The sequence below is a fragment of the Nyctereutes procyonoides genome, unplaced genomic scaffold (assembly GCF_905146905.1).
Source record: "Nyctereutes procyonoides isolate TBG_1078 unplaced genomic scaffold, NYPRO_anot_genome, whole genome shotgun sequence".
In the NCBI taxonomy this organism is placed as follows: Eukaryota; Metazoa; Chordata; class Mammalia; order Carnivora; family Canidae; genus Nyctereutes; species Nyctereutes procyonoides.
Window position 1 is genome coordinate 42,073,587 of NW_026575140.1, and position 27,590 is coordinate 42,101,176.

At 36.9% G+C, this 27,590-nt stretch overlaps 1 protein-coding gene and 1 pseudogene across 3 annotated transcripts in view; one reads left to right on the top strand and one right to left on the bottom strand.

Moving 5' to 3' along the window:
* Positions 1-27,590, bottom strand: part of DOCK7 (dedicator of cytokinesis 7) — a 223,800-nt gene that overhangs the window by 130,866 nt on the left and 65,344 nt on the right. For all 3 annotated transcript variants that reach the window (XM_055304932.1, XM_055304934.1, XM_055304933.1), the window contains exons 12-14: positions 21,702-21,844; positions 16,774-16,867; positions 15,930-16,092 (exon numbers count right to left, since the gene is read on the bottom strand). In XM_055304932.1, the coding sequence (XP_055160907.1) occupies positions 15,930-16,092; positions 16,774-16,867; positions 21,702-21,844 (400 nt within the window). The remainder of the gene's footprint in view (positions 1-15,929; positions 16,093-16,773; positions 16,868-21,701; positions 21,845-27,590) is intronic.
* LOC129497804 (60S ribosomal protein L6-like) lies at positions 118-4,916 on the top strand (annotated as a pseudogene).

The following is a 27,590-nucleotide window of genomic DNA, read 5'->3' on the forward strand; positions in this document are numbered from 1 at the left end:
ATATCCTATAGTTTCCTCAAATTCAACATATCCAATAAATTCATCAAAGCCTTACCACCTCTGCTGATCCTTCCTCTCTACCCCATCACACTCCTCCTTTTCTCTGTACATCCATTAATGGCACCACCATGCTTCCCGTCATCCAAGTTAAAAAAGCTGGAAGACATCTCTTCCTTTTTACCTAACTTTGTAAACCACCTTTCCTATATCAGCCACTAAACTGAATACAAATCTTCCTTTGAAAAGTCTATTAATATGATATGCTTTCTTCCCATTTCTACTGTTTAGAGCCTACCAAGGCCTGCTTTTAACCTGAATTTTAAACTGTTTAAATAGTCTCCTGCCTGCCCTCCTAAGTTTGTCTATCTTCCTTCAATTTTCCTAAAACAAATTAATAATGGCTACACACTACTTTAACCTGTGTCATTCAAATTTATCTATTAAAAGAGTGTAACAGCTTGAGAATACTGAAAACATATCCTTACAATTCTAAAGTTATAAGATGAAATGGCTTTATATAAGCATAAGCTTCTTTTAGAATCTTATTAGGGTTTTATCTTAAATCTCATAATTTATCTTAAAATTGTATGTGAATTGTTTTTTACTCTATAAATCTTCATGTAAAAACAGTTATTTCCTCCCAAAAGTACTATTCCTGGAAGATATGTTATATTTATCTTGTGGACCTGTATATCTTATATAGCAAAAATGTGTACCCCAATTTGAAGGGCATGAGCCTACAGAACGAAATCCAAATCTCTTCCAGATATTCAAGGATTTCTATAATCTAGTCCCAGATTACCTCTTTAATGATTTCTTGCCCAACACAAACCATTAGCTCTTATCAAAACTATCTACTTTAAACATCCCCTATATACTTTCCTAATGCCATTCCATTTGTCTAGAATGCCTCTATATACCTTTCTGCTTGGCTAAGTCCTATTTATACTTCAAGATACAGATGATCTCACTTCCTCTACAAATATCCTAGTAAATGAGGGCTCTTCCCTCTAAAACCTTGTAGCATTACTGCCTGTACCCCTCAAAACTGGTAGGTGAAGAAAAAAACAGTAAAGCACATATAATAAATCATTAATAGAAATAAAACTACTAAGGATGCCTGGATGGCTCAGCAGTTAAGCATGTGCCTTCGTCTCAGGACCTGATTCTGGAGTCCCAGGATCGAGTCCCATATCGGGCTCCCTGCATGGAGCCTGCTTCTCTCTTGACCTATGTCTCTGCCTCTCTCTCTCTGTCTCACATGAATAAATAAATAAAACCTTAAATAAAAAAAAAAAACTACTAGAAATAAAAACTACAAGGGTATCAAAAAGATAGTCTATCTACTTGATTTTAGTAAATCACTACCAAATTTCTATACCAGTAGTTCAATCTGAACCAGTGTGAATTCTACTGAGAGCAAAAAGATACATCTCTTATTTTGGTGTTACCTGTTTTTGTATAATCTGTTTATTCTCTGTTACTCTATTATCAGCATGTTCTTTTGTTTTTATAATCAGCATGTTCTCATGCTTCTATCTTTTCTTACTATAGTATAATTCCTAAAAATCAATTAGCTCATTCATTAATAAAAAATATGGCATTAACTAGTATTTATTGAGTTCCTACTATTTGCCTGCTTTATAAAACCTATTTAGAATGTGTATTGCTATATATTTCATTTTCTACTATAGGATAATCAAATTTCCTTGTGATTTTTCTAATCACTAACAACTGCAGCACTGTATTTATTATGTCCTGCAAAGTGATCATCCAACACTATTTTGAAAATTAAAAACAAAATGACCAACGGTTGGTCCTCTTATCAAAGTCCAAAGTTTTCTCATGGCAAATCAACTAGGACAAAATTACTCAATTGGTTTGAAATGTTGAGTTCAAGGTCATGAAAGTAGGATTAACAATTTCCCAAAGAATGTCTTTTTAAAATCAGGTTTCAGAGATATTTTAGAAACTATAAAATCAAGGATGCCATCTCAAACATAAAAACTTTTTCTAAATTTATTTCTTTAACCCTGGGAACAACCATATGTCTAACAAAATGATTAGGTCTATCTGAAAGAGCAATAATCTACAACCTTAAAGAGGTAAGGCTGTAACTATTTATCTTCAAATATTGAGCAACTAAGCCTTAGTCCCACATCCCATATATGGGAATAGTGATAATCCTGCCAAATATATATCACAGAGTCCTCAAGTAAGATAGGGCATTTGAATGATTTTCTGAACTATAAAATTCTAAGCAAGTGTATATATTTGCAAAAATTAGATCTTGGATATCACTCCACATTGCTTTAAGTAAGTAATCAGTACAAATTTTCCCTAACTGAAGATACTCTAATTCTCAGAATAAGAGAACAAAACTGCTCTCCTCATATTCTGCTATTGTTCCTGAAACTTGACTTCTTCCCTCAGAGTCTGAGATAACACTCCTCACATTGAAATGCAAGCACCTACCTAAAAACTCAGGAGTGTGGCTATGTTAAAATGTTAGCAAACACAGCTCTCAACTCAAAAACTTTTGTAGTTAGGGGCATGGCACCTAGGTGGCTCAGTCATTTAGGCATCTGCCTTTGGCCTCAGGTCATGATCCCATGGTCCTGGGATGGAGACCCACATGGAGCCTCACACATCAGGCTCTGTGCTCAGCAGGGAGTCTGCTCCTCCCTTTCCCTCTGCCTGTCACTTCCCCTACTTGTGCTCTCTCTCTCTCTGTCAAATAAATAAATAAACTAAAAAAAAAAAAAAGTTTGTTGTTAAAATATAACTAGGATCAATTAAGGTAGAATAAAAGCTATTATGATATATCTAGGGCAAAACTGGAATGGCAAAGTATACAGCAATAACTCCAGACATTCATGAAAACTAAAAATAAATACAAAAACTAATACTCTCTAAAGCAGGGGCTATAAACTTGAATGGGAAGGAAAATGCCCCTTAATTTTCACTAAAATTTTCACTTCCTTATATTTTGTTTGTTTTTTTTTTTTTTTTTTTTTTTTTTTTTTTTTAATAAATTTTTATTTATTTATGATAGTCACACAGAGAGAGAGAGAGAGAGGCAGAGACACAGGCAGAGGGAGAAGCAGGCTCCATGCACCGGGAGCCCGACGTGGGATTCGATCCCGGGTCTCCAGGATCGCGCCCTGGGCCAAAGGCAGGCGCCAAACCGCTGCGCCACCCAGGGATCCCTGTTTGTTTTTTTTTTTAAAGATTTTGTTTATTTATTCATAGAGACAGAGAGAGAGGGGGGTGGGGCAGAGACACAGGCTCCATACAGGAAGCCTGACATGGGACTCGATCCCAGGTCTCCAGGATCACACCCCAGGCTGCAGGCAGCGCTAAACCGCTGCGCCACTGGGGCTGCCCAGTTCCTTATATTTTGAATGTAGGAAACTAACCATACCAGTATTAGTAATACAGGAGAATTTGTCATTAATAGAAATCATACATACTTTTGCATCACAACTATTGCAGATATCTCAGAATATTGTCACATGCTTCTTACTGCTTAGAAAATATGGCAACTTTTACACCTTGGCTAGATATTATTTAATTCATTAATAAAGAAACATGTAACTTTAATATCTTGATAATTATAATTTAATATAAGTGATTTCCTTTGTTAGCCTATGTATTTTATTTTATGCATGTAAAAACATTATTCCAAAAAAGAGAACATAGGATTCACAAGACTATAAGGGTACCATGACAAAAAAATTTTAAGAACCCCAATTCCAAAGCACGATCTACCATAATATGATAACCTCATTCAAGAATCACGAATTATATGGGTCATAATATAAACAATATACGTTTACTTTTGACTGGCCAATTTGTTTCTAGAAACAAAAGTTCAGGGGAAAAATTCAATCAGCACATAATAAGCTTATTAAACTACTCAAAAGAAAAACATAGTGAAGGATTGACAAGTGAAATGATATAATTACTTGGCTTTGTTTTAAAGTACTACAGGGAAAAAAAAGGAACAGGTAATAGATGAAACAGTAGAGAGGGGCAACCGAGTTCTCTTTTCCATCTTGCAAGATAGCGGGTGAAAAAGGTGAGAAGCCGATACTAAGAAGAAACCTAAAGCCAAGAAGGCTGATGCTGGTGGCAAGGCAAAGGTTAACCTCAAGGCTAAAACGCCAAAGAAAGGGAAGTCCCACTGCAGGCAAAACCCTTCCTAGTCAAAGGAATTGGCAGATATTCCCAATGGGCTATGTATTCCAGGAAGGCCACGTACAAGAGGAAGTATTCAGCAGCTAAATCCAGGGTTGAAAAGAAAAAGAAGGTTCTTGCTACTGCTATAAAACCAGTTGGTGATGACAAGAATGGTGGTACCTGAGTGGTTAAACTTCGCAAAATGCCTAGGTATTATCCTACTGAAAATGTGCCTCAAAAGCTGTTGAGCCATGGCAGAAAACCTTTCAGTCAGCATGCGTGAAAGCTGCGAGCTAGCATCATTCCTGGGACCACTTTGATCATCCTCACTGGGTGCCACAGAGGCAAGAGGGTGGTTTTCCTGAAGCAACTGAGCAGTGGCTTGCTACTTGACTGGCCCTCTGGCCCTCAACCAAGTTCCTCCGAGTAGAACACACCAGAAATTTGTCATTGCCACTTTCACCAAAATTGATATCAGCAGTGTGAAAATCCCCAAACATCTCACTGACGCTTATCTCAAGAAGCAGCAGCTGCATAAATGAAGACACCAGGAAGGGGAGATCTTTGACACAGAGAAGGAGAAATATGAGATTACAGAGCAGCGCAAGGTTGATCAGAAAGCTGTGGGCTCGCAAATTTTGCCAAAACTCAAAGCTGTTCCTCAGCTTCAGGGCTACCTCTGCTCTGGGTTTTCTCTCACAAATGGAGTTTACCCTCACAAATTGGTGTTCTAAATTTCTTACAAAGAATCTAATTAAAAATTAAAAAAAAAAGAATCTAATTAAACTGATCCACTAAAAAAAAAAAAAATAGGGGCACCTGGCTGGCTCAGTCAGTGGAACATGCAACTCTTAAACTCGGTTATGAGTTCAAGTCCCACATTGGCATAGAAATTACTTAATAATAAAACAAGTTATGTTAACTAACTAGAATTTTTTTAAAAAACTTGAAAAGGAAAGAAAGAATGACAGTGGAGGATAAATGTACTGTTCTATCTACTTTTGTATATGTTTGTAATTTCCCATTATAAAAAGTTTAAGACTACATTTAGATTAGTAAACCTACAAGTTTACTAAGGATTATTAAGAGATGTGTGAGGCATAGTCCTAACTGCTAACCAAGGTCCAGATCAAAACAAATGGCATCTTTTCATTTTGTTTCTTAACTGTTACAGGTCTAAACCACTGCATTCATTCTTATGCTTAGTAACAGTATTTGCTAGATAATATCTTTCTAAAAATTGGAAGAAAAACAAAGATATGAAAGTTCAGGGGCACCTGGGTGGCTCAGTTGATGAACCGCCTGCCTTTGGCTCAGGTCACGATCCCAGAGTCCTGGACTCAAGCCCTGCATGGGGTTCCTAGTTCAGCAGAGAGCTCTCTCCCTCTGCCCCTCCCCGTGCTCACTCTCTCTCATTCTCGCTCACAGTGTCTTTCTCAAATAAATAAAATCTTTAAAATTAAAAAAGAAAGTTCAGAGGTGGCTACAACTAAACCTACTTTGGAAAAGAGGCCAGCTATAACAATCTCACTAAGAATAGCATGATGTGTGACATAGTTCTTAGAAACTAAACAGACAGCGTTTACTCAATTAGATATACTTTTATCTTTATAACTCAAATGCAGCAGTGAAGTCAAGTACAAATGTGAGACATGAGTAATATTACACACAAACCAGTATCTAACTTTCAGATGGTTTCAGATACTCAATTAAAAAACAAAAATTCTTCCCCACTGGTATTATTTGGTTATCTTAATATAACAATTGCACTAGTTGGGTCGCTTTGATGCCTCAGTCGTTTAAGTGTCTGCCTTCGGCTCAGGTCATGATCCCAGGGTTCTGGCACTGAGCCCCACATCAGGCTCCCTGCTCAGCGAGGAGCCTGTTATTCTCTCCCTCTGGCCCTGGCTCAAGTATTTTTTTTTTTTTTCTCTCTCTCTCTCTGAAATAAATAAAATCTTAAAAAAAAAAAAAAAGAATTACACTAGTATTTTTCTATGATACTCTGATAGCATATGTACTTCCTGATAAAGCAAGCATTTGATGTAAATCTTCATTTGTTTGGCACAATAGGAAATGCATGACATTAGCTAGAAACTACATATATTTGTGTAACCTCATTAACCCCTATACAGGATTTGAAACAAACAGGTTCCTCCTGAATTAACATACTACAAGTGAAGAATCAATGGGGGGGGGGGGGCAGGGAGAGTTATTTAAATACAAAAATCTCTAATTTTAGGCACAGCTTAATAATAGATTTTTTAAAAAATATCTTTGAGAAATCACATTGTTGTGATTTCTCAAAGTGCTTCTTTAAAAGCCTATTTTTTAAATATAAAAAATAACAAATTAAGCTAAAATAATATATTTTTTTTACATGTATAGCCTTTTAGACAGCTTTTCCTACACTGTCTCATAATAACCATAAAAACTGGGAGGGAAAGGTGTTAGTAATAGGAAATCTGTCATTTTCAGAATATAGTTCTTTTTAACCTATTTTCTCATGTCAACCAAATGTTTGCTTCAATCAATCCATTCATCCTCCCTCTATTCAGACAATAATATTTTAAAATCCTTTTTACACTATAAACCCTTTAAAATACACTCAAGTTTTATACTAAAAATAAGTACAATGTGCAAAATTTTTCTTAAAACTTACATTAAAAATGCTTAAATTTCTGGGTTTTTTTTTTTTCAGTTCCAAAGTGACCTCTCTGGAATGTCAGCTAATCATACTGGTTCTTTTTTTTTTTAAATATTTTATTTATTTATTCATAGAGACACGAGAGAGAGGCAGAGACACAGGCAAAGGGAGAAGCAGGCTCCATGCAGGGAGCCTAACGTGGGACTTGATCCCAGGTCTCCAGGATCACACCCTGGCTGCAGGCGGCACTAAACCGCTGAGCCCCCAGGGCTGCCCTCATACTGGTTCTACACAGGTTGCTACACAGTTAATGAAGTAATGGTGGTATATAAACTAAAAGGAGTCCTAGTGTCCACTTTATTATTTTTTATTATTATTCACTGGGAAAATGTACATATATAAATTTGTATAATGACACTAATGTGTATTTTTTTTTTTAATTTTTATTTATTTATGATAGTCACACACACAGAGAGAGAGAGGCAGAGACACAGGCAGAGGGAGAGGCAGGCTCCGTGCACCGGGAGCCCGACGTGGGATTCGATCCCGGGTCTCCAGGATCACGCCCTGGGCCAAAGGCAGGCGCCAAACCGCTGCGCCACCCAGGGATCCCAACACTAATGTGTATTACCTGAAATTACAGATTACCGCTACACATTCCTTAAAAGGTTAAAAAGAATTAAAACTGAGTCAGAAGAATATTGTGATCCAGCAACAATTTAGTCAGCAAATATAAATGGAAACTTATGCAAATATTTTATCATATCTGCATGCTAGCTGATATCTGATGACGCTTCATACAATCTCCTTTTGTCGTTCTAAAATTATTTGTTTACTAAATTTTCTAGATATGATAAAGGCTTTTTTTTTAACAAACTATAAATTCCCAAAAATATTAGCTATCCATGAGATTAAAATTCTTTAACATTATTAAGGAGAATAATAAATCTATGTGATTTATTGTTCAGGTTGCATGGGCATTGAAGGTTCAAATAATAATACAAAGCAACCTACCACTAACTTTGATAACTTCCCTTTTAAAAAATTCTCTTATCTAATTGTACCCCCAAAAGCCCAGAATCCTTATGCTTTAAGGATTATGCTCCTTAAGCATAATGTAACCTAATAAAGCCAATGATAATAATGACTCAGCTTCTATTGAACATTTAATATGTATCAGGCACTTTGCAAAAAGCTTTATATGTATTATCTTTTTTCATCCTCACAAATCTCTAAGACATAGGAACTTTTATTATCCCCATGTAACAAGAGGAAAAAATCAGTCAATCTCCAGTTTTAGATAATTCCTAAAAATAAAATATGGTTGCAAAATATGGTGACATACCCAATTTTTCATAAAATATGCATAGAGTAATACAATTTCAAGTAATACAAAAACTATTCTTTTATTTTTATAACCCAGAGATTGGTTTTTTTAAAAAAAGCATACAATCACCTTTATAATCTTTCTTATTTAAAATGAAAGAAACTTTTTTGTCAAACAAGTAACAGGAAAAAAAACCAACAAAGTATAGAAACCATAATTCTACTTCTATATTCTTCTGTACCTAACTACTTTACTTCTATGAAGACACCCTTACAGTAGAAAATTATTAATCTCTTTCTTAAAATAATGTATCCTTCTTGATTCAAAAGCTTTCCCCTATTACTAACAGAGCACTATTAACATTTCTATGCTGTAAGAAACTTAGCCAACTTGACATCCTATGTTACAATTTATCAATGTCTGTTAAAGAATTAAAGCATTTTACATAAGAATCTTAAAGGAAGTACATAAGATAAAAAAAGATTATATAAAATTCGAACCTGAAACCAATTTTTTTGATGAAAAAATATTAGAATTAAAGTAGTATTTGTTTTCAATAAACATTTAATAGGAATAAACCTAATCTTAGTGATAGTTTAGCTGGTTCTACTATTCCCTGAGAATAAACAGCTCACTCATTAGAGAAGAACAGTTCTTTATACATTCATTGAATCATTTTTTGCCTACAATGCTACTTACACTAATAACACTTGGGATGAGTATCGACTCCTAAAATAAGAGAGTATTTAGATACACTCCAAGCTTAAGGAACTGAGATACATTAACGATCTCTCCAGATCCTTCTCAAGCTCATTAGCTACAAATTCATTCTTACACATGAAAAGTTTACTGCCAGAATAGGAAATAATTATAGTTTTTGGACAATCAATTATCCTTACCAATGCTAAACACTTCAAACGGTAAAACATTCAATCATAAAAACCAGAATCAAACACAAAATAACAAGTTACCTGAAAGAGCTATTAATATATGTTTATTTAATTTCCATAAAACTCATACAGCAAAACTGTACTAATTTATAATTTATAAACTCCATTTAAATCTTTTGGTGTGTTAACTTTTCCATCTTCTACAGGAGGAGTAATTGATACATTAAAACTAGATACATACTTGAGAGAAAATAGTATACCTCATTCAGTAAGATGTCTTCTCACTTGAGATAAACTCTCTACCCAACTCCCATTCAAGTCTAGATTTTCTATTCTGGCCTTTCATATACATATTATCCTAGGATGCCATCTCTATCAACTGTTATACCTAACTCAACTATAGGCTGACTATGGCTACATACAACTATGGCTCAAGCCATAACCCTCCTGCTGACCTCACGGATCAATGTATTAACAAGACTAACCATGATGGATGGACTGCTCCAGTCCCTTGCCCTGCACAAATATGGGGGTCAGAGGGCCCCCCAGACTGGCCCAGACACTTGGGGGGATGTAGTGGCCTGTGTGGCCTCAGCCTTGTCCCCACCCACTGACAAGTTCAATGACCCCTTCCTCTGAAACATCAGTGTTCGCCTCCTCCCTGTCCCCAGCATGTGACTGGTCACTCCTGGGGGAGAAGCTTCCCACCCACAAGCTCTGCAATGTGCCCCTCATCCTGTGGGCAGGGTGGGGGTGGCCCACCCCTGCCCTGGCCCCCACCCTGCCCCTGCTGTTGTTTGTGCTTTTGAAGAGTGTTAAATTATGGAAGCCCCTCGGGGCCCTCCCTGTCCCCCAGGACCTCTTATATATACTAAAGTTCCCTGTTTTTAAAAAAAAGAAAAAAGAAAAAAAAACAAGGATAAATAATGAGGTATATTTTGAGGCAAATAAAAAGGTAAATAAAGGGACACCTGGGTGGCTCAGTGGTTGAGTGTCTGCCTTTGGTTCAGGGCACGACCCCAGAGTCCCAGGATCGAGTCCCACATCGGTCTTCCTACATAGAGCCTGTTTCTCCCTCTGCCTATGTCTCTGCTTCTCTCTCTCTCTCTCTCTCTCTCTCTCATAAATAAATAAATAAAATCTTTAGGGAAAAAAAAAGTAAATAAAGGTGTTCTGCCTGCTTTAATTATCTAGCAATAAGAAATTTTAACGTTATTCATATTGTCAAAAACTATAAATGCCAGATATACTATTATCTCAAAGGATGAAGAACACAGAAAATAAAATAAGATCTTGGTCAAATCCAGATAAGTTTATCCCTTATTTATTTGTAACAAATAAAAGATAAATAAATGACAATACTGTCAGAATTATATAATTTATAAGATTCCTCTGACACTGAATAAATTGATTTAAATGAAATACTATAAAGCACTAAATAAATGTTATCATATCAGCACATCACATGAAAGTTCAGAACACCAAGGATTAAGAAAACAAATCAAAAAAGCCTTCAAAGGAAAAGATACCAACAAAGCATTAGCAATCAGAAATACACTGGAACACTTGGGGCATGTGGGTGGCTCAGTCAGTTAAGTGGTCAGTTCAGGTCATGATCTTAAGGTCCTGGGATCAAGCCCCATGTTGGTCAATGGAGAGTCTGCTTCTCCCTCTCTCTCTGCCCTTACTCCCAACTCATGCTTGCTCATTCTTTTTCTCCCGCAAGTAAATAAAATCTTAAAAAAAAGAAAAAAGTATATTGGACGACTCAAAAACATCACTTAAAGCAAGAAGATAGTTATGTCATGTTTTCAAAATCTTGACAGAAAACAATTTACAACTTAGAATATTGTATCCAGCAAAATTACTAATTCTGGAGTAAAGGTTAAAATAAACATTGTCAGAAATGAAAGTATCAGAAAATGTACTCCCATATACCCTATTTCAGGAAGATACTGAAAGCTGTCAATAAAACGAGTAAAACAACAAAAATATATAGGAAATAAGGACCCCATGGCAAAAGAAATGCAAAGAGAATTTCCAGGATTATGGTAAAGAGGCTCCAAGACAACACCTTTACAGTAAACTTAGTAAGCCTAGGAATCTCCCTCTGCCACACTTACAATTTAGTTGCAAGGGAAACTAAGGAAGTTGCAAGGTAGGAAATGATTATCTGATGCATTTCACTGCATGATGAATTTTAGGGATAACACACAGAAAGGCAGGGAAACTAAATAATATAACTACTTCAGGAAAACTCAGTGTTATATAAATCAAATGCAGAAATAAAATCCTAGTAATCTACATGGCTCCACTGCAAAAATAGTTACATAAGAATCACAAACAGTAAAAAAAAAAAAAAAGAAAAATTAACACAATTTAATGAAAAACTGGGATATAAATATATGGAAGAGATGACAATCTTATGTTGTTGGTTTTTTTTTTTGGATTTATGCAAGTCATGCATTTTTAGGAAGGAAATAAAAATTTAAACTGTCATCTTCTAGAACAGTAAATAAATATTTAAAATGGAATAAGGATCAAGAAATAGTAGTATGAGTATGTTATTTAGAAAACAAGGAATAAAATACCAAAAGAGGGAGCAAAAAGAGTTACCAGTGACTGCTGAAAATTAGACATCAAGGTAGGGGAAGGCTGATAGGAATAAGATGAAGGACCTCTGTTTTTAATATTAAGCTGATGGTACTTATGTGAACTTTAACTATATTCATACAATTCTTTTTAAAAACATAAATATGTAAATAACAAATATAAGTAGGAAAATGAAAAGACCACTCAAATCCCCCGATTTTATTTCCTCTATCTCTGAAATAATCCAAGCAGAGGCAAGACAGATAAACACAAGTTAGGGATGCTCTAGATGAGATTTCTATACTAGATAATACTACAGTTCATAACCACAAAAAGGTTTCATACAAATATTGGATTATATAATCCCTTCTTTATTCCATGTGCTTGTAAGTACTTAAACATATAATTTATAGAAGAACAATTTCATAATACCTTTTTTCCTTTTAAATGCATATTTTCTTTAGCCTTACTTCCAGAAATTCTGCTCACACTAAGTGTAAAATATATGCAGTGTCTTATGCTCTATACCCTCACAAGGCAAGCAGGTATGCTTATTACCTCACATTTTATTAATAAGAAAACTATCCAATAAACTAAGTAACTCATCCCAGGTCACCAAACAGAGCATAGTAGAGTCAGAAATCACACCCCTATCTCTGTGACTCTAAATCCTACTCTCCTACCATTATACAGTTCTGTATTTCTCAAATCAATGAATAAATGTTTATTGTGGGCTTTCTGTGTGCTAGCACACTATTCTAGATGCTGAAAATAAAGCAATAAAGGAAACGGACAAGTCCCTGCCCTTTACAGTAATTACATTCTAATGAAAAAAAAATCTGATCATGTAACTACATAATGTAATGCTAGATAATGATAAATATAAAGAAAGGTGAAGAAGTGGAGGAAAGTAGCAATGGATCTTTTTACCCAGGGTAATGAGAGTGAACCTCTCTAGGCAGTGATCTAAGCGGATGCATGTCTAAATAAGGAACCAAACCACACAAAGATCTGGGGGAAAACAGGCAAATAGAGGAACAAATGGAAAAGCCTTAAGGACAATGGAATTTTGTTTGTTCAAGGATGAGTAAAAAGGTCACTGACGCTAAAGTAAAATAAGCCAATCAGAGTAGGATATGAAGTTAGAGATAGGCAGGGCCAGATCATGTAGAGTCTTATAGATTATTATTTTAAAAAGCATTCTTTTTCTCCTTATGATGGAAGCCACTGAAGAGTTTTAGATGGGAGAATGAATGGTCTGATTGAGAACATTTGAAAATCTCTCTGGCGATAATGCTGAGTATTGCTTTAGGCAGAGTTAAAGGAAGATGATCAACTTAAAAAGGTAGAGAAAAATCTGAGATCAGAAGCTGTTCAATATGCCAACCTCTAGCCCCACGCAGCAACTAAACATTTGAAATGTGGCTAATCTGAGATTGAGATATGATTTAAGCGAAAAATACATACCCCATGTTGAAGATTTTTTGGAGGAAAGAAAAACATTAAAATATCTCAACAGTTTTTATAATTATTACATGTTGAAATGATAATATTTCATATATAATGTTAAATAACATAATTAAAATTAAATTCACTTGTTTCTTTTTATTTTTTTAGTGTCAGAACTATAAAATTTTAAATTCCAAATGTAGTTCCCATTATATTTCTATTTGACAGTGCTGATCTAGATACTGACTTGCTAGAGTTTTAAAAGCGGAGAAGGTAAGGGATGCCTGGGTGTCTCGGTTAAAGATGTGACTGGAACTTAGGTCATGATCTCAAAGTCATGGGACTAAGTCTCACTTGGAGCCCCTAGTCAAGCCCCTCGCTAAGCCCTGCATCAAACTCCACATGGAGTCCCATTTTGAGCTCTGCACTCAGTGGGGAGTCTACTTCTTATTCTCTCCCTCTGGCCCTCTCCTTGCTGGTGTGCACATGCTCACTCTCTCTCTCTGAAATAAATAAATAAAACCCTAAAAAAAAGTGGAGAAGGTAAGAATTATAGGATTTGGGACACATTTGAAAAGCAGAGCCTATAAAACTTTTGTGGAGTAAGAAAATGAGAGAAATCATTTTGATTCCAAAACTTCTTGCAAGACATGTCTCTAAAGGCAAGGGAAACAAAAGCAATAATGAAATATTAGGATTTCATCAAGATAAAAAGCTACACAGCAAAGGAAACAATCAACAAAACTAAACGGTGAACTACAGAATGGGAGAAGAGATCTCCAAATAACATATCAGGAAAAGGGCTATTATCCAAGATCTATAAAGACCTCATCACACTCAATACCCAAAAACCAAACAATCCAGTCAAGAAATGGGCAAAAGAGGGATCCCTGGGTGGCGCAGCGGTTTGGCGCCTGCCTTTGGCTCAGGGCGCGATCCTGGAGACCCGGGATCGAATCCCATATGGGGCTCCCGGTGCATGGAGCCTGCTTCTCCCTCTGCCTGTGTCTCTGCCTCTCTCTCTCTCTCTCTCTCTGTGACTATCATAAATAAATAAATTTTAAAAAAATTTAAGAAATCGGCAAAAGACATGAACAGACATTTCTCCAAAAAATACCTACACATGGCCAAATAAGTACATGAAAAAATGTTCCACATCACTTGCCATCAGGGAAATACAAATCAAAACCACAATGAGATACCACCTCACACCAGTGAGAATGGTGAAAATTAACAAGACAGGAAACAACAAATGTTGGCGAGGATGTGGAAGAACTCTCTTGCAATGTTGGTGGGAATACAAGCTGGTGCAGCCACTTTGGAAAACAGTACGAAGGTTCTTCAAGAAGTTAAAAATAGAGCAACCATACAACCCAGCAGTTATACAACTGGGAATTTACCTTAAAGATACAGATGTAGTGAAATGACAGGACACCTGCACCCCAATGTTCATAACAGCAATGTCCACATAGCCAAATTGTGGAAGGAACCATGATGTCCTTCAACAGATAAATGGATGAATAAGATATGGTCCATATATAAAATGGAATATTACTCAGCCATCAGAAAGGATGAATACCTACCATTTACATTGACATGGATCGAACTGGAGGGTATTATGCTGAGTGAGATAAGTCAATTGGAGAAAGACAATTAACATATGGTTTCACTCATATGTGGAATGTAAGAAATAGTGAAAGGGACCATAAAGGAAAGGAGGAAAACTGAGTGGGGAAAAATTAGAGAGGAAGACAAACCATGAAAGACTGCTAACTCTGGGAAACAAACAAAGGGTTGCAGAAGGGGCGGGATAGGGTAACTGGATGATGGGCATTATTAAGGAGCTCACACAATGAGATGAGCACTGGATGCTACATTATATGTTGGCAAATTGAATTTAAATTAAAAAGAGAGAGAGAGAGAGAAATCACCTAGATTCTAAATTTTTTGGCCTTAGAAACTGAGTAGCTTGGTGGTGAAATATGCTAGGATGGGGAAGTCTGGGCTAGAATGTTAGGGTGGGGAAATCTGAGATGCCTTACTGTCTATCCCAATGTCGAGTCATGGGCTAAGCATTCACAAGTAACGGAGCTTCATTTATAAGGAGTATAAATAAATGAACCCTTAGAGTTAAGGAGTGCTCAGCCTAGAAAGCCTATCTAATAACCTGGTGTCAAGTATTCTGAGTAGTGGATCAATAAACATTGTTAATTAGTTGTTGGACCAAAGTGCAGCCACATAAATTTGGTTCCATTGGAATGCTAGATTCTGCTAATAAGAACATCTGAGGAAATAACAGTAATAGGAGTTCAAATGTTTTAATCTCACAGCCCACAATTCCAGGCTAGCTCCACCACAGTGAAGGATACTTGACTTCTCCATCCCTTTATTCACTTTTCAAATGAAAGTAATATCTACTTCAAGCTATGAGTAATAAATAAGATAATGTATGTAAAGTAATTAACATTTGACCTGGCAAGTAGTACAAGTTGAATACATTATAGCTGTTACTAAAAATCACACAGTAAGAAATGGAATAAGTAACAAAGCTAGGAAAGATTTTTAGAAAGTTTCATTCTAGTTCTACTTTAATAATAGAATGTATAGTATCTAGGGGCACGTGGGTGGTTCAGTGGTTGAGTGTCTGCCTTTGGCTCAAGGTCATGATGCCAGGTCCTGGGATTGAGTCCCGCATTGGGCTCCCTGAAGGGAGCCTGGTTCTCCTTCTGCCTGTGTCTCTGCGTCTCTGTCTCTCTCATGAATAAATAAACAACATCTTAAAAAAAAAAAAAAGAATATATAGTATCCAATTTCAGAAACCTCCAAAATTAAAATGTGTTACCTGTAAGTAGTGTTTGGAACATAGACATCCCTGGCAGGAAACTCCAAAATTTCTCTGGTAGGTCTGACTCTACTGTCTGGATAAAGCTTCACTTGAAGCAGCTCTGGAGTTAGGCAATAATGGGGATTTTCAGGTGCAGGAGAAATATCTATCTTCAGCTGAGCTGCATATAAAAATATATTATAAAAACAATGTAAATATAAAAACCTCATGTAAACATGTTCTTGGAAGGATTTAGATCCTATTTTTGCAAGAAGTCTGGAAAGAACTCAAAATTACTATCATCTCAGACCTTTAAATTATTTCATCCTACCAAGTCTCATGTAAACTACTGATACTGACATAAAGTACATGTAAAATCATAAATGCCTACTGAATGAATCAGAAGAAGCAAAAGCAAACAACAACAACAACAACAAAACAAACCAGATAAAGGGACCTAGCATAAAAAGCCAACATTTTGAAAGTTAAGTGATTTAAGCTTTTTCACTCTGGAACAAAAAACAAAACAGTTTGACTCTGGAATGATTTGCTCTGATTATAATATGAATCTGTTTCTGAAATATTTACCATTCTATGTACATTTTCTTTCCCCTAGAAAATAATTTTTAGCCATGATATTATGCATCATTCTCATTTCAGTACTCAAATAATCAAAAGTATGGAATCTTGCATATAAACTGTTAAGACCATGAAAGTAGAATAATAAGATGAAGGAGACAAGCATTGTGCAAAGAAGACATCTGGGTCAGATAAGTGAAAAAAGGATTACATAATTACCAACAATATGACATATTAGTGATGATAAGGGTTGTAATGATGTCTACTCAAAATTTGAAAATACCTGTAATAGGTCTTAGTCGCCGTAGAACAGAAGATGGCCTTCTCATATCAGCAAGAAATTTGTACAGATCTTCATCACTTAGGCGGTCTCCTTCCTAAGGAAAAAGTATTCAACAAAACAAATATAGTAGATTGAAAATAAGTGTATATTGCCTATTAATATTCCTACTCTTCTGTGAGTTTAGTCAGAATGAAAAGATTAAATTAATATAATTATGATTAAAAATAAATATGATTTCCTTCTTTTTATGCTTTCAAATTTTATTAAGAGCTATGATACTATTATCCATACTTTAATTTTGTACATTTAGTTAGAGCCCATTATTTATGTCTATAAGATATTACAGGATACTCTAAAATATAAGCAATCAATACAAGTTAGAGGTAGATGAAAAGAAAAAAGAAAAATAAGAATATAGACATAAAAGAAACATATATATAGGGACACTTGAGTGGCTCAGCGGTTGAGCTTCTGACTTCAGCTCAGGGCGTGATCCCAAGGTCCCGGGATCAAGTCCCACATCGGGCTCCCTACAAGGAGCCCTCTCCCTGTGTCTCTGCCTCTTTCCCTCTCTCTTTCTCTGTGTCTCTCATGAGTATATAAATAAAATCTTTAAAAATATATATATGTATATATATATATATATACATACACATATACACGACAGTCTAAAAAACTTGTTAGAGTTTTTGTCTTTTCAATTTTACATCACCAAACTTCTCAAATGTAAAATATACAGCATCAGCTAATTTGAAAAAGAATAAGTAGCAAGAAAATCTACACTTTTTTTGCTGATTGCAAGTACTTTTTTAAAAAATTTTCATTTGAGTATAGTTAACGCACAATGTTACATTAGTTTCAGGTGAACAACATAGCAATTTAAGGAGTTAGTACCTTATGCTATGTTCACAAGTGTAGCTACCATCTATCACCATACAACATCATTACAGTATCATTGAGCATATTCCTAATGCTATGCCTTATATTCCCATGACTTCATTCCATAACTAAAAGCCTGTATCTCCCACTCTTTTACATTTTGCTCATCCCCCCACCTTTTACCCCTCTGGCAACCATCAATTTGTTCTCTGTACTTACAAGTCTGATTCTGCTTTTTGTTCGTTTACACATTTGTTTACAGAAACTACTCTTAAGGAAAAAAATAATTTTCCTGATACTGGGCAGCCCCGGTGGCTCAGTGGTTTAGCGCCACCTTCAGCCCAGGGCATCATCCTGGAGACCCGGGATCGAGTCCCATGTCAGGCTCCTTGCATGGAGCCTGCTTCTCTCTCTGCCTGTGTCTCTGCCGCTCTCTCTCTCTGTGTCTCTCATTAATAAATAAATAAAATATTTAATAAAGAAAAATTTTCCTGATACTAAGACCAGAAAGAAAATTGTGAAACAATTTTAATCAATGGGAAAAGAGACAAGCAAACAAACAAAAAACCAAACCACACCTATTAATAGAAAATTTTTAACTTAATGTGATATTTTTTCCTACAATTAATATAGGTAAGAATCTTACTCTTTTATTTAAGAGTGAAGCTTTAGATTTTATTAATTCAAACCTCTGCACTTGACACCTTATTGGTTTTAATGCACAGTTCATATACTTCTTATTTTGTCTTAATGAACATGTTTAACATTACTTTATTATTGTGGGCCCACCTTAACCCATATCCCATTTGTTCACTATTACATTCTAAAACAGGGTACAGAATTGATCATTTTTTATCCCACTATTTAGAAAAGTATTAATTTCCAAGTGATTCAATATTTTTCTTAATATTTTAATAAACAGTCTTGAGTTTTATTAAGTTATTAGTGAATTTCATTTTATGAAGATTTTTTTTCTAATTACTGCAAATGTTCTACCAGTTTCCTAAAACAGTATACTCTCTCCTTTGAGTCAGATGTTTAAATGGTCCTTATTGATGATACATTCAGATTACCTCTACTTAATTATTTGTCTACTTAACCTGTTAAATTGACTATATCACTGGCTTCCACTCCTGACTCCTCATGTGCCTTTTGTTGGGTGAGGCATAATTCCCACTCCTCAACTTGGTCACATGACTGGCCTTGTCCAATAAGCAAATGTAAATGCAGAAATGTCTGCATAAGTGAGCTTGGCCCCTCTCTTGAACTTAAGCCACAAAAATGAGAATCAAGCCAGCCTGCTAGAGAATGAAAATAGAAGTAGAGAGACATGGAAGACACCAGACTCATTTCAGTCTTCCCAAGAGAAGTCAGTCTAGACTTCTAGTCATTCTAGTCTAGTCTAAGACAATCTCCAAGGTGAATGAGACTAGCTGATAACCCCCACTTCCATACTGCACAGTCATCATTGTGTACTCAAACTAACGTACCTGCCAACAAATAAAACTACTCTTGAAACTAATGTGTGGGTTTAATTTTGTTTTTATATCTCTCTGTATTTTTAATTTTGGCTTGGCAATTTCAAATGCTTATATATAAGCATTCCTGATTATTATATCCCAGTCATAGTAATCTCTCATGAATTTAAAGAAAGAACTGTCTTCTGTATCCCATTTATGAGAAACGTATACCTTGAATTATACTATACAAAATTTTATTTCTGCTATTTACTTAATTTGCATTTGCCTGATGCTTTTAAAAATACTGATAGGGACGCCTGGGTAGCTCAGCGGTTGAGTATTTGCTTTTGGCTCAGGGAGGGATCCCAGGTCCGGGATCAAGTCCTGCATCAGGCTCCCTGCGAGAAGCCTGCTTCTCCCTCTGCCTGTCTCTGCCTCTCTCTGCATCTCTCATGTATAAATAAAATCTTTAAGAAAAAAAATACTTATAAAAATTGTACATGCTAATTATTAAAAAAAATAGATTACCCAAAGTATAAATGCTTTCCATTAAAATAAACAAATGTTTTCCATTGCTGATGTTTCCAATAATCATTCATTTTAAGTTTTCACAATCACCTTGTGCTAGTTTCTAGCTACTAGTCTCCAATACAGTATCCAGTACATGGTGAATGCTCAAAAAAATATTTGCTGGATATATAGGTATGTGGGTAGACTGATACACAGTACGTGCTGAACACTTAGAAACTATGTGTTGGATCAATAGGTAGGTGGGTGGATAGATGACTTGTTGATTTAAGGTTACAATACCAGGTCAATAATAAAGTAGGCTGAGAAATGAAAACAGAACTGGAGAAATAGTGGAGAAGTGATATAGCGGTTGAAAAAGTAGAAAGAGAGAAAAATGTCATAGCTGCAAGTCTGTGTCACTGTATCACATAAATCTACTGCCCTGTTTCTGTAGCTTTATTTGGTCTATCACTTCAACCAAGTTAACACTGTGGCCTTTTCTAGACTCTTATTCTATTGTCCATAATAAAAAGACCCTTAACCACTTCAGACACTTCTCAGCTGCTTCACTCTCCATTTGAATCTCTAAGAGCAGCTATATAAATACTCTTGACATAAAACTGTGAATGGGGATGCCGCCTGACTTCAGCCTAGGGCATGATCCTGAAATCCCTGGAACCTGCTTCTCTCTCTGCCTCTCTCTCTCTCTGCGTCTCTCATGAATAAATAAATAAAATCTGAAGAAAAAAAAAAAAACTGTGAACGGGGCTTCAACTACACTTATATTTTTCACTTTACTTTCCTAAATTCTTGCCTTCTTTTAAGTTACAAGATGTCAGTAGGCCAGGATTTCCTCCTTTTATTTAGAATAAGACCTCAAAAGAAGGAATTCTCCAACAATACTTAGCACTTCTCCTTCATCTGTTCCAAAATATATACATGGTAACAATCCATTTTGTAGGGATCCCTGGGTGGCGCAGCGGTTTGGCACCTGCCTTTGACCCAGGGCACGATCCTGGAAACCCGGGATCGAATCCCACATCGAGCTCCCGGAGCATGGAGCCTGCTTCTCCCTCTGCCTGTGTCTCTGCCAATCTCTGTGTGTGTGTGTGTGTGTGTGTGTGTGTGTGTGTGTGTGACTATCATAAATAAATAAATTAATTAATTAAAAAAAACAATCCATTTTATATCAAAATTCAGTATGGATATGCACACATGCATGTACTCACACAAAAATTAAGGGGAAAAAAAGCTCACTGAAGCAATATTTAACCTAAATGCAATGCACTATTATTTTTCTATTCTACTGAATTTGTTTTTAAAGTGGATATTATCTATTACATTTCCATTACTGTTGGGGATCATGACCAGCATTTGAAAACTAACGATCTGATTCATGATTTGAAGTACAGAGAATGTATTTGTAAAGAATTAAATATCTTTGATCAAGAACTTCCTGGACCTATAAATACACCTATAAAAACAATGCACTACTAAGGCCTGAAAGTCCTATTCCATATACTATGGATGTCGTAATTCAAACAAACAAACAAAAATGGGTGGGGAAGAGAGATACAGTCACATAATTGCTTACTAAGAAAATTCATAAACCATAAATGTTTAAAAATTAAAATATTAGGGATCCCTGGGTGGCGCAGAGGTTTGGCGCCTGCCTTTGGCCCAGGGCGCGATCCTGGAGACCCGGGATCGAATCCCACGTCAGGCTCCCGGTGCATGGAGCCTGCTTCTCCCTCTGCCTGTGTCTTTGCTTCTCTCTCTCTCTCTCTCTCTCTCTCTGTATGACTATCGTAAATAAATAAATTAATTAAAAAAAATTAAAATATTATAATTAAGAAACAGGATATAAATCTGGAGGACTGATTTTGATCCATTATAACATTTAAATAAATATAATTATCCAACAGGCACAATATTATTTTATTATACTTTTATCTTTAAAAGATTTTTAATTTCTCAAAATCACAATTACTGCATATACATGCATAATTACAACTTTTCTGAGACCAAAAAATTTTATGTACAAATACCCTCTAGAATTCCTACATGACAGAACAATACCTGCTTAAAAAAATTCGTCACTGTTAGAGTAGCAGGTCGAAAGCTGGTCAAGTTACAAGCATCATCTCCACTTGTTGTCCTTTCAAGTGATCGTCTGCCAACAATACTAGAATTCCTCCTCTCTGACCAAGACCCTTTTCTTTCTATCAAGGGGGAAAAAAAAGTATAAAATTCATTTTCATAATATTTAAAATTTGTTTTAAAGCAGCTTTGCAAATACAGAAAAAAAAACATTAAAAGTGAAAATTATCTATTCAGCATATTGTTTGTAGTAAGAATTTTACTTTCAGATGGGTGACTAGGTTGCACACTAGGTTGCACAGTCAGCTAAGCATCAGCCTTGACTGGGCTCAGGTCCATGATCTCAAGGTTCTGAGAACGAGCCCGGTGTCAGACTCCGCACTCAGCACAGAGTCTACTTAAAATGTTTCTCCTACGTGCTTGCTTCGGAGGCACATATACTAAAAAAGACTGTTCCTCCCTCTCCTTCACTTTTGACAAATGAATACTTCTGTGGAAGTGGTATTTTCTCTAACATATATCATTTGCTTTTTCATTCCTTAAAGCAGTGCCCTGAAATTACAAAGCCACCTTCTTTCCTCTTCCAGTTTGGAGAAATTGGTGTCCACAATAATAAAGAAACTTAGAACTCAAGTTCACTCCCTCTTTCTCAAATAAATATATAAATCTTTAAAAAAAAATTTCATTTCTGGAGAGATCAATAAAGAAGCACTGTACCTAAATCTTCTCGTTCTCTTTTTAAAATTTCTCCAGTGTAAAACAAGTTTCTACTACACAAAATTTATGCTGATGACCAAAGATGAGCTATGAAGAACAGCTACAGAAGAATTATGCATTTATTGGGAAATATTCACACAATGAAAATTTTAGTCACCATATAATAGTCCCCCAGTCTTAGCACTTGAATTTGAAAGAGAATTTTAATTCAAAGTCCTTGCAAGATAACCCTGTTATTCAAAACCAAATAAACAGCTATATTGCAGATCAACAAGGAAACAGAAGACTTAAAACTATAAACAAACTAGACATAACAGACATCTATCTATACTACATATCAGCAAGCAAAAGTAGAATACATGTTCTTCTCAAGCACACACAACTTAGAACATTCACCAAGGTCTCATCTATAAGACAAAATAGAATAAATTTAAGAGGCTGAAGTCGTATAAAATATGTTCTCCAACAACAATCAAATCAAACTATAAATCAGTTACAGAAGAAAATATGGGGAATTCATAAACATATGAAAGTTAAACAGCAAACTCTCAAACAACAAGGGTAATTAGGAAATAAGATGTATAAAAATTAAGGAGGGAGGGGCAAGATGGCGGAAGAGCAGGGTCCCCAAATCACCTGTCCCCACCAAATTACCTAGATAACCTTCAAACCATCCTGAAAATTTACGAATTCGGCCTGAGATGTAAAGAGAGACCAGCTGGAACGCTACAGTGAGAAGAGTCCGCGCTTCTATCAAGGTAGGAAGACGGGGAAAGAGAGATAAAGGAACAAAAGGCCTCCGAGGGGGAGGGGCCCCGCGAGGAGCCGGGCTGAGGCCGGGGCGAGTGTCCCCAGGACAGGAGAGCCCCGTCCCCTCCCGGAGGAGCAGGAGCTGCACCAACCTTCCCGGGCGGAAAGGGGCTCGCAGGGAGTTGGAGCAGGACCCAGGAGGGCGGGGATGCCCTCAGGCTCCCGGGGACACTAACAGACACCTGCGCCCCGGGAGAGTGCGCCGAGCTCCCTAAGGGCTGCAGCGCGCACGGCGGGACCCGGAGCAGCTCGGAGGGGCTCGGGCGGCGGCTCCGCGGAGGGGGCTGCGGGGCGGGAGCGCGAATCCAACAGCGCAGGCCCCGGAGCACAGGGCGCCGGGACACAGCCCAGGATCCGGCCTCCCCCGGGACAGGCAGAGGCCGGGAGGGCCCGAGACAGCGAAGACGCTCCTGCCCCGAGCTGAGCAGATCAGCGGCCCCGCCCCGGAGCCTCCAGGCCCTGCAGACGGAGAGCCGAGAGCCCCGAGCCCCGTAGTTCCTGCGGAGGCTGAATCCAGGCTTCCAGAGTTGCCATAGCAACTGCGGCTGATCCTCCTGGGGCCCCACGGGGTAAACAACCCCCGCTGAGCCCTGCAGCAGGCAGGGGCAGAGCAGCTCCCCCAAGTGCTAACACCTGAAAATCAGCACAGCAGGCCCCTCCCCCAGAAGACCAGCTGGACGGACCAGTGATACTCCCCCGTGTTCCAATACAACTTGTTTTTGGCCACTCTGCACTGAGCAAAATGACTAGAAGGAAAACCTCACCTCAAAAGAAAGAATCAGAAACAGCCCTCTCTCCCACAGAGTTACAAAATCTGGATTACACTTCAATGTCAGAAAGCCAATTCAGAAGCACCATTATACAGCTACTGGTGGCTCTAGAAAAAAGCATTAAGGCCTCACGAGACTTCATGACTGCAGAATTTAGATCCAATCAGGCAGAAATTAAAAATCAATTGAATGAGATGCAATCCAAACTAGAAGTCCTAACGACGAGGGTTAACGAGGTGGAAGAACGAGTGAGTGACATAGAAGACAAGTTAATGGCAAAGAGGGAAACTGAGGAAAAAAGAGACAATCAATTAAGGGACCATGAAGACAGATTAAGGCAAATAAATGACAGTCTGAGGAAGAAAAACCTACGTTTAATTGGGGTTCCCGAGGGCGCCGAAAGGGACAGAGGGCCAGAATATGTATTTGAACAAATCCTAGCTGAAAACTTTCCCAATCTGGGAAGGGAAACAGGCATTCAGATCCAGGAAATAGAGAGATCCCCCCCTAAAATCAATAAAAACCGTTCAACACCTCGACATCTAATAGTGAAGCTTGCAAATTCCAAAGATAAAGAGAAGATCCTTAAAGCAGCAAGAGACAAGAAGTCCCTGACTTTCATGGGGAGGAATATTAGGGTAACAGCAGACCTCTCCACAGAGACCTGGCAGGCCAGAAAGGGCTGGCAGGATATATTCAGGGTCCTAAATGAGAAGAACATGCAACCAAGAATACTTTATCCAGCAAGGCTCTCATTCAAAATGGAAGGAGAGATAAAGAGCTTCCAAGACAGGCAGGAACTGAAAGAATATGTGACCTCCAAACCAGCTCTGCAAGAAATTTTAAGGGGGACTCTTAAAACTCCCCTTTAAGAAGAAGTTCAAGTAACCCTGAACGTGAATGGGCTTAATGACCCCATCAAAAGGCGCAGAGTTTCAGACTGGATAAAAAAACAGGACCCATCTATTTGCTGTCTACAAGAGACTCATTTTAGACAGAAGGACACCTACAACCTGAAAATAAAAGGTTGGAGAACCATTTACCATTCAAATGGTTCTCAAAATATACCCTAAAAACTACAGAACACTTCTGAAAGAAATTGAGGAAGACACAAAGAGATGGAAAAATATTCCATGCTCATGGATTGGCAGAATTAATATTGTGAAAATGTCAATGTTACCCAGGGCAATTTACACGTATAATGCAATCCCTATCAAAATACCATGGACTTTCTTCAGAGACTTAGAACAAATTATTTTAAGATTTGTGTGGAATCAGAAAAGACCCCAAACAGCCAGGGGAATTTTAAAAAAAGAAAACCATATCTGGGGGCATCACAATGCCAGATTTCAGGTTGTACTACAAAGCTGTGTTCATCAAGACAGTGTGGTACTGGCACAAAAACAGACACATAGATCAATGGAACAGAACAGAGAACCCAGAAGTGGACCCTGAACTTTATGCTCAACTAATATACGATAAAGGAGGAAAGACGATCCACTGGAAGAAAGACAGTCTCTTCAATAAATGGTGCTGGGAAAATTGGACATCCACATGCAGAAGAATGAAACTGGACCACTCTTGCACCATACACAAAGATAAACTCAAAATAGATGAAAGATCTAAATGTGAGACAAGATTCCATCAAAATCCCAGAGGAGAACTCAGGCAACACCCTTTTTGAACTTGGCCACAGTAACCGGAGAAGGACAAACAGTGTATGTTCTCATTCATTTGGGGAATATGAATAATAGCGAAAGGGAATATAAGGGAAGGGAGAAGAAATGTGTGAGAAATATCAGAAAGGGAGACAGAACATAAAGACTTCTAACTCTGGGAAATGAACTAGGGGTGGTGGAGGGGGAGGAGGGTGGGGGGTGGGGGTGAATGGGTGATGGGCACTGAGGGGTACACTTGACGGGATGAGCACTGGGTGTTATTCTGTATGTTGGTAAATTGAACACCAATAAAAATTAATTTATTAAAAAAAAAATTAAAAAAAAAATTAAAACACAATATCCCAAGACATATGGGATGAGCAATGCTCAGAATGCTCAGAATAAAATTTACACCTATGAATACCTATTAAAATGCCTATTGGGATCCCTGGGTGGCTCAGTGGTTTACTGCCTGCCTTCAGCCCAGGATATGATCCTGGAGTCCCGAGATCAAGTCCCACATTAGGCTCCCTGCATGGGCCTGCCTCTCCCCTCTGTCTGTGTCTCTGCCTCTCTCTCTCTCTCTCATGAATAAATAAATAAAATCTTTAAAAAAATAAAATAAAATACCTATTATATTTTTTAAAAAAGGAAGAAAACTTTTAAATCAGTAACTTATTAACCTTACGCTTTAAGAAACTAGAAAATGAGAAAACTAAAATTGAAGCAAACATGACAAAAGACTCAAAAAAAGACAACACATAAATGGCAATAAATGAAACAGAAACTAAAAACACATCCATGAAATGAAAAACTGGATCTCCAAAAAGAAAATTTTAAAAATGTTAGCTAAATGAGTAATTTAAAATATAGACAGGATTCAAGTTACTAAAAATCAGGAATGAAGGAAGAGACATCACTACGGTTCTTAGAAAAAGGATTATATTACAATATTATGAATAACTGTAGGAATTAGATCATTTACACAAAATGAACCTTTCGGGGATCCCTGGGTGGCTCAGCGGTTTAGCACCTGCCTTTGACCCAGGGCACAATCCTGGAGTCCCAGGATCGAGTCCCGGGTCAGGCTCCCGGCATGGAGCTGGCTTATCCCTCTGCCCCCCTCTCTCTCTGTCTATCATGAATAAATAAATAAAATCTTAAAAAAAAAAAATGAACCTTTCTAGAAAGAAACATAATGCTGAAACTGATTTAAGGTAAAACAAAAAATATAAAATGATATAAAACAAGTGAAAAGATCTATTTAGTAAAGAAAAAAACTTACCACAAAAAGACCAAGCCAAGATGGCTTCACTAGAGAATTTTTCCAATTTTTCAAAAAACAAATATCTCTTATAAAAAAAATATTAAATAAAATACTGGGAAACATATTCTAACATCTACAAAAAACTTACATACCATGACCAAGTGGGATTCCTCCCAAAATGTTAATCTTACATTTCTTAACTAATCTTGTTTAACATCCAAAACCCAATCAACTAATGCAAGACACCCTATTAAACGAATATAAGACAAAAACCATACAAGACAACTCTAAGGCAGAAAAAAGATTTGACAAAATTCATCATTCTTTCCAGATAAAAACATTCAAAAAGTTAGGAATAGAAGGTAATTTCATCAATCTACTAAGCTACATTTATGAAAAATCTACAGAAACACACTTGATAAAAAAAGGCTGAATGTACTCCTCCCAAGGTCAGGAACAAGAAGAGGATATCCACTCTTGCCACTTTTATTAAATATTATATAGGAGGTTATAGTTAACATTGTATAGGAGGCTCATTAGAAAATAAAAAAATAAAAGACATCCAGACTGAAAAAGAAACAGTAAACTTTTTGTTATTTACATATGACTTGACCTAGTATAGAGAAAATCCTAAAGAATCCAGGAA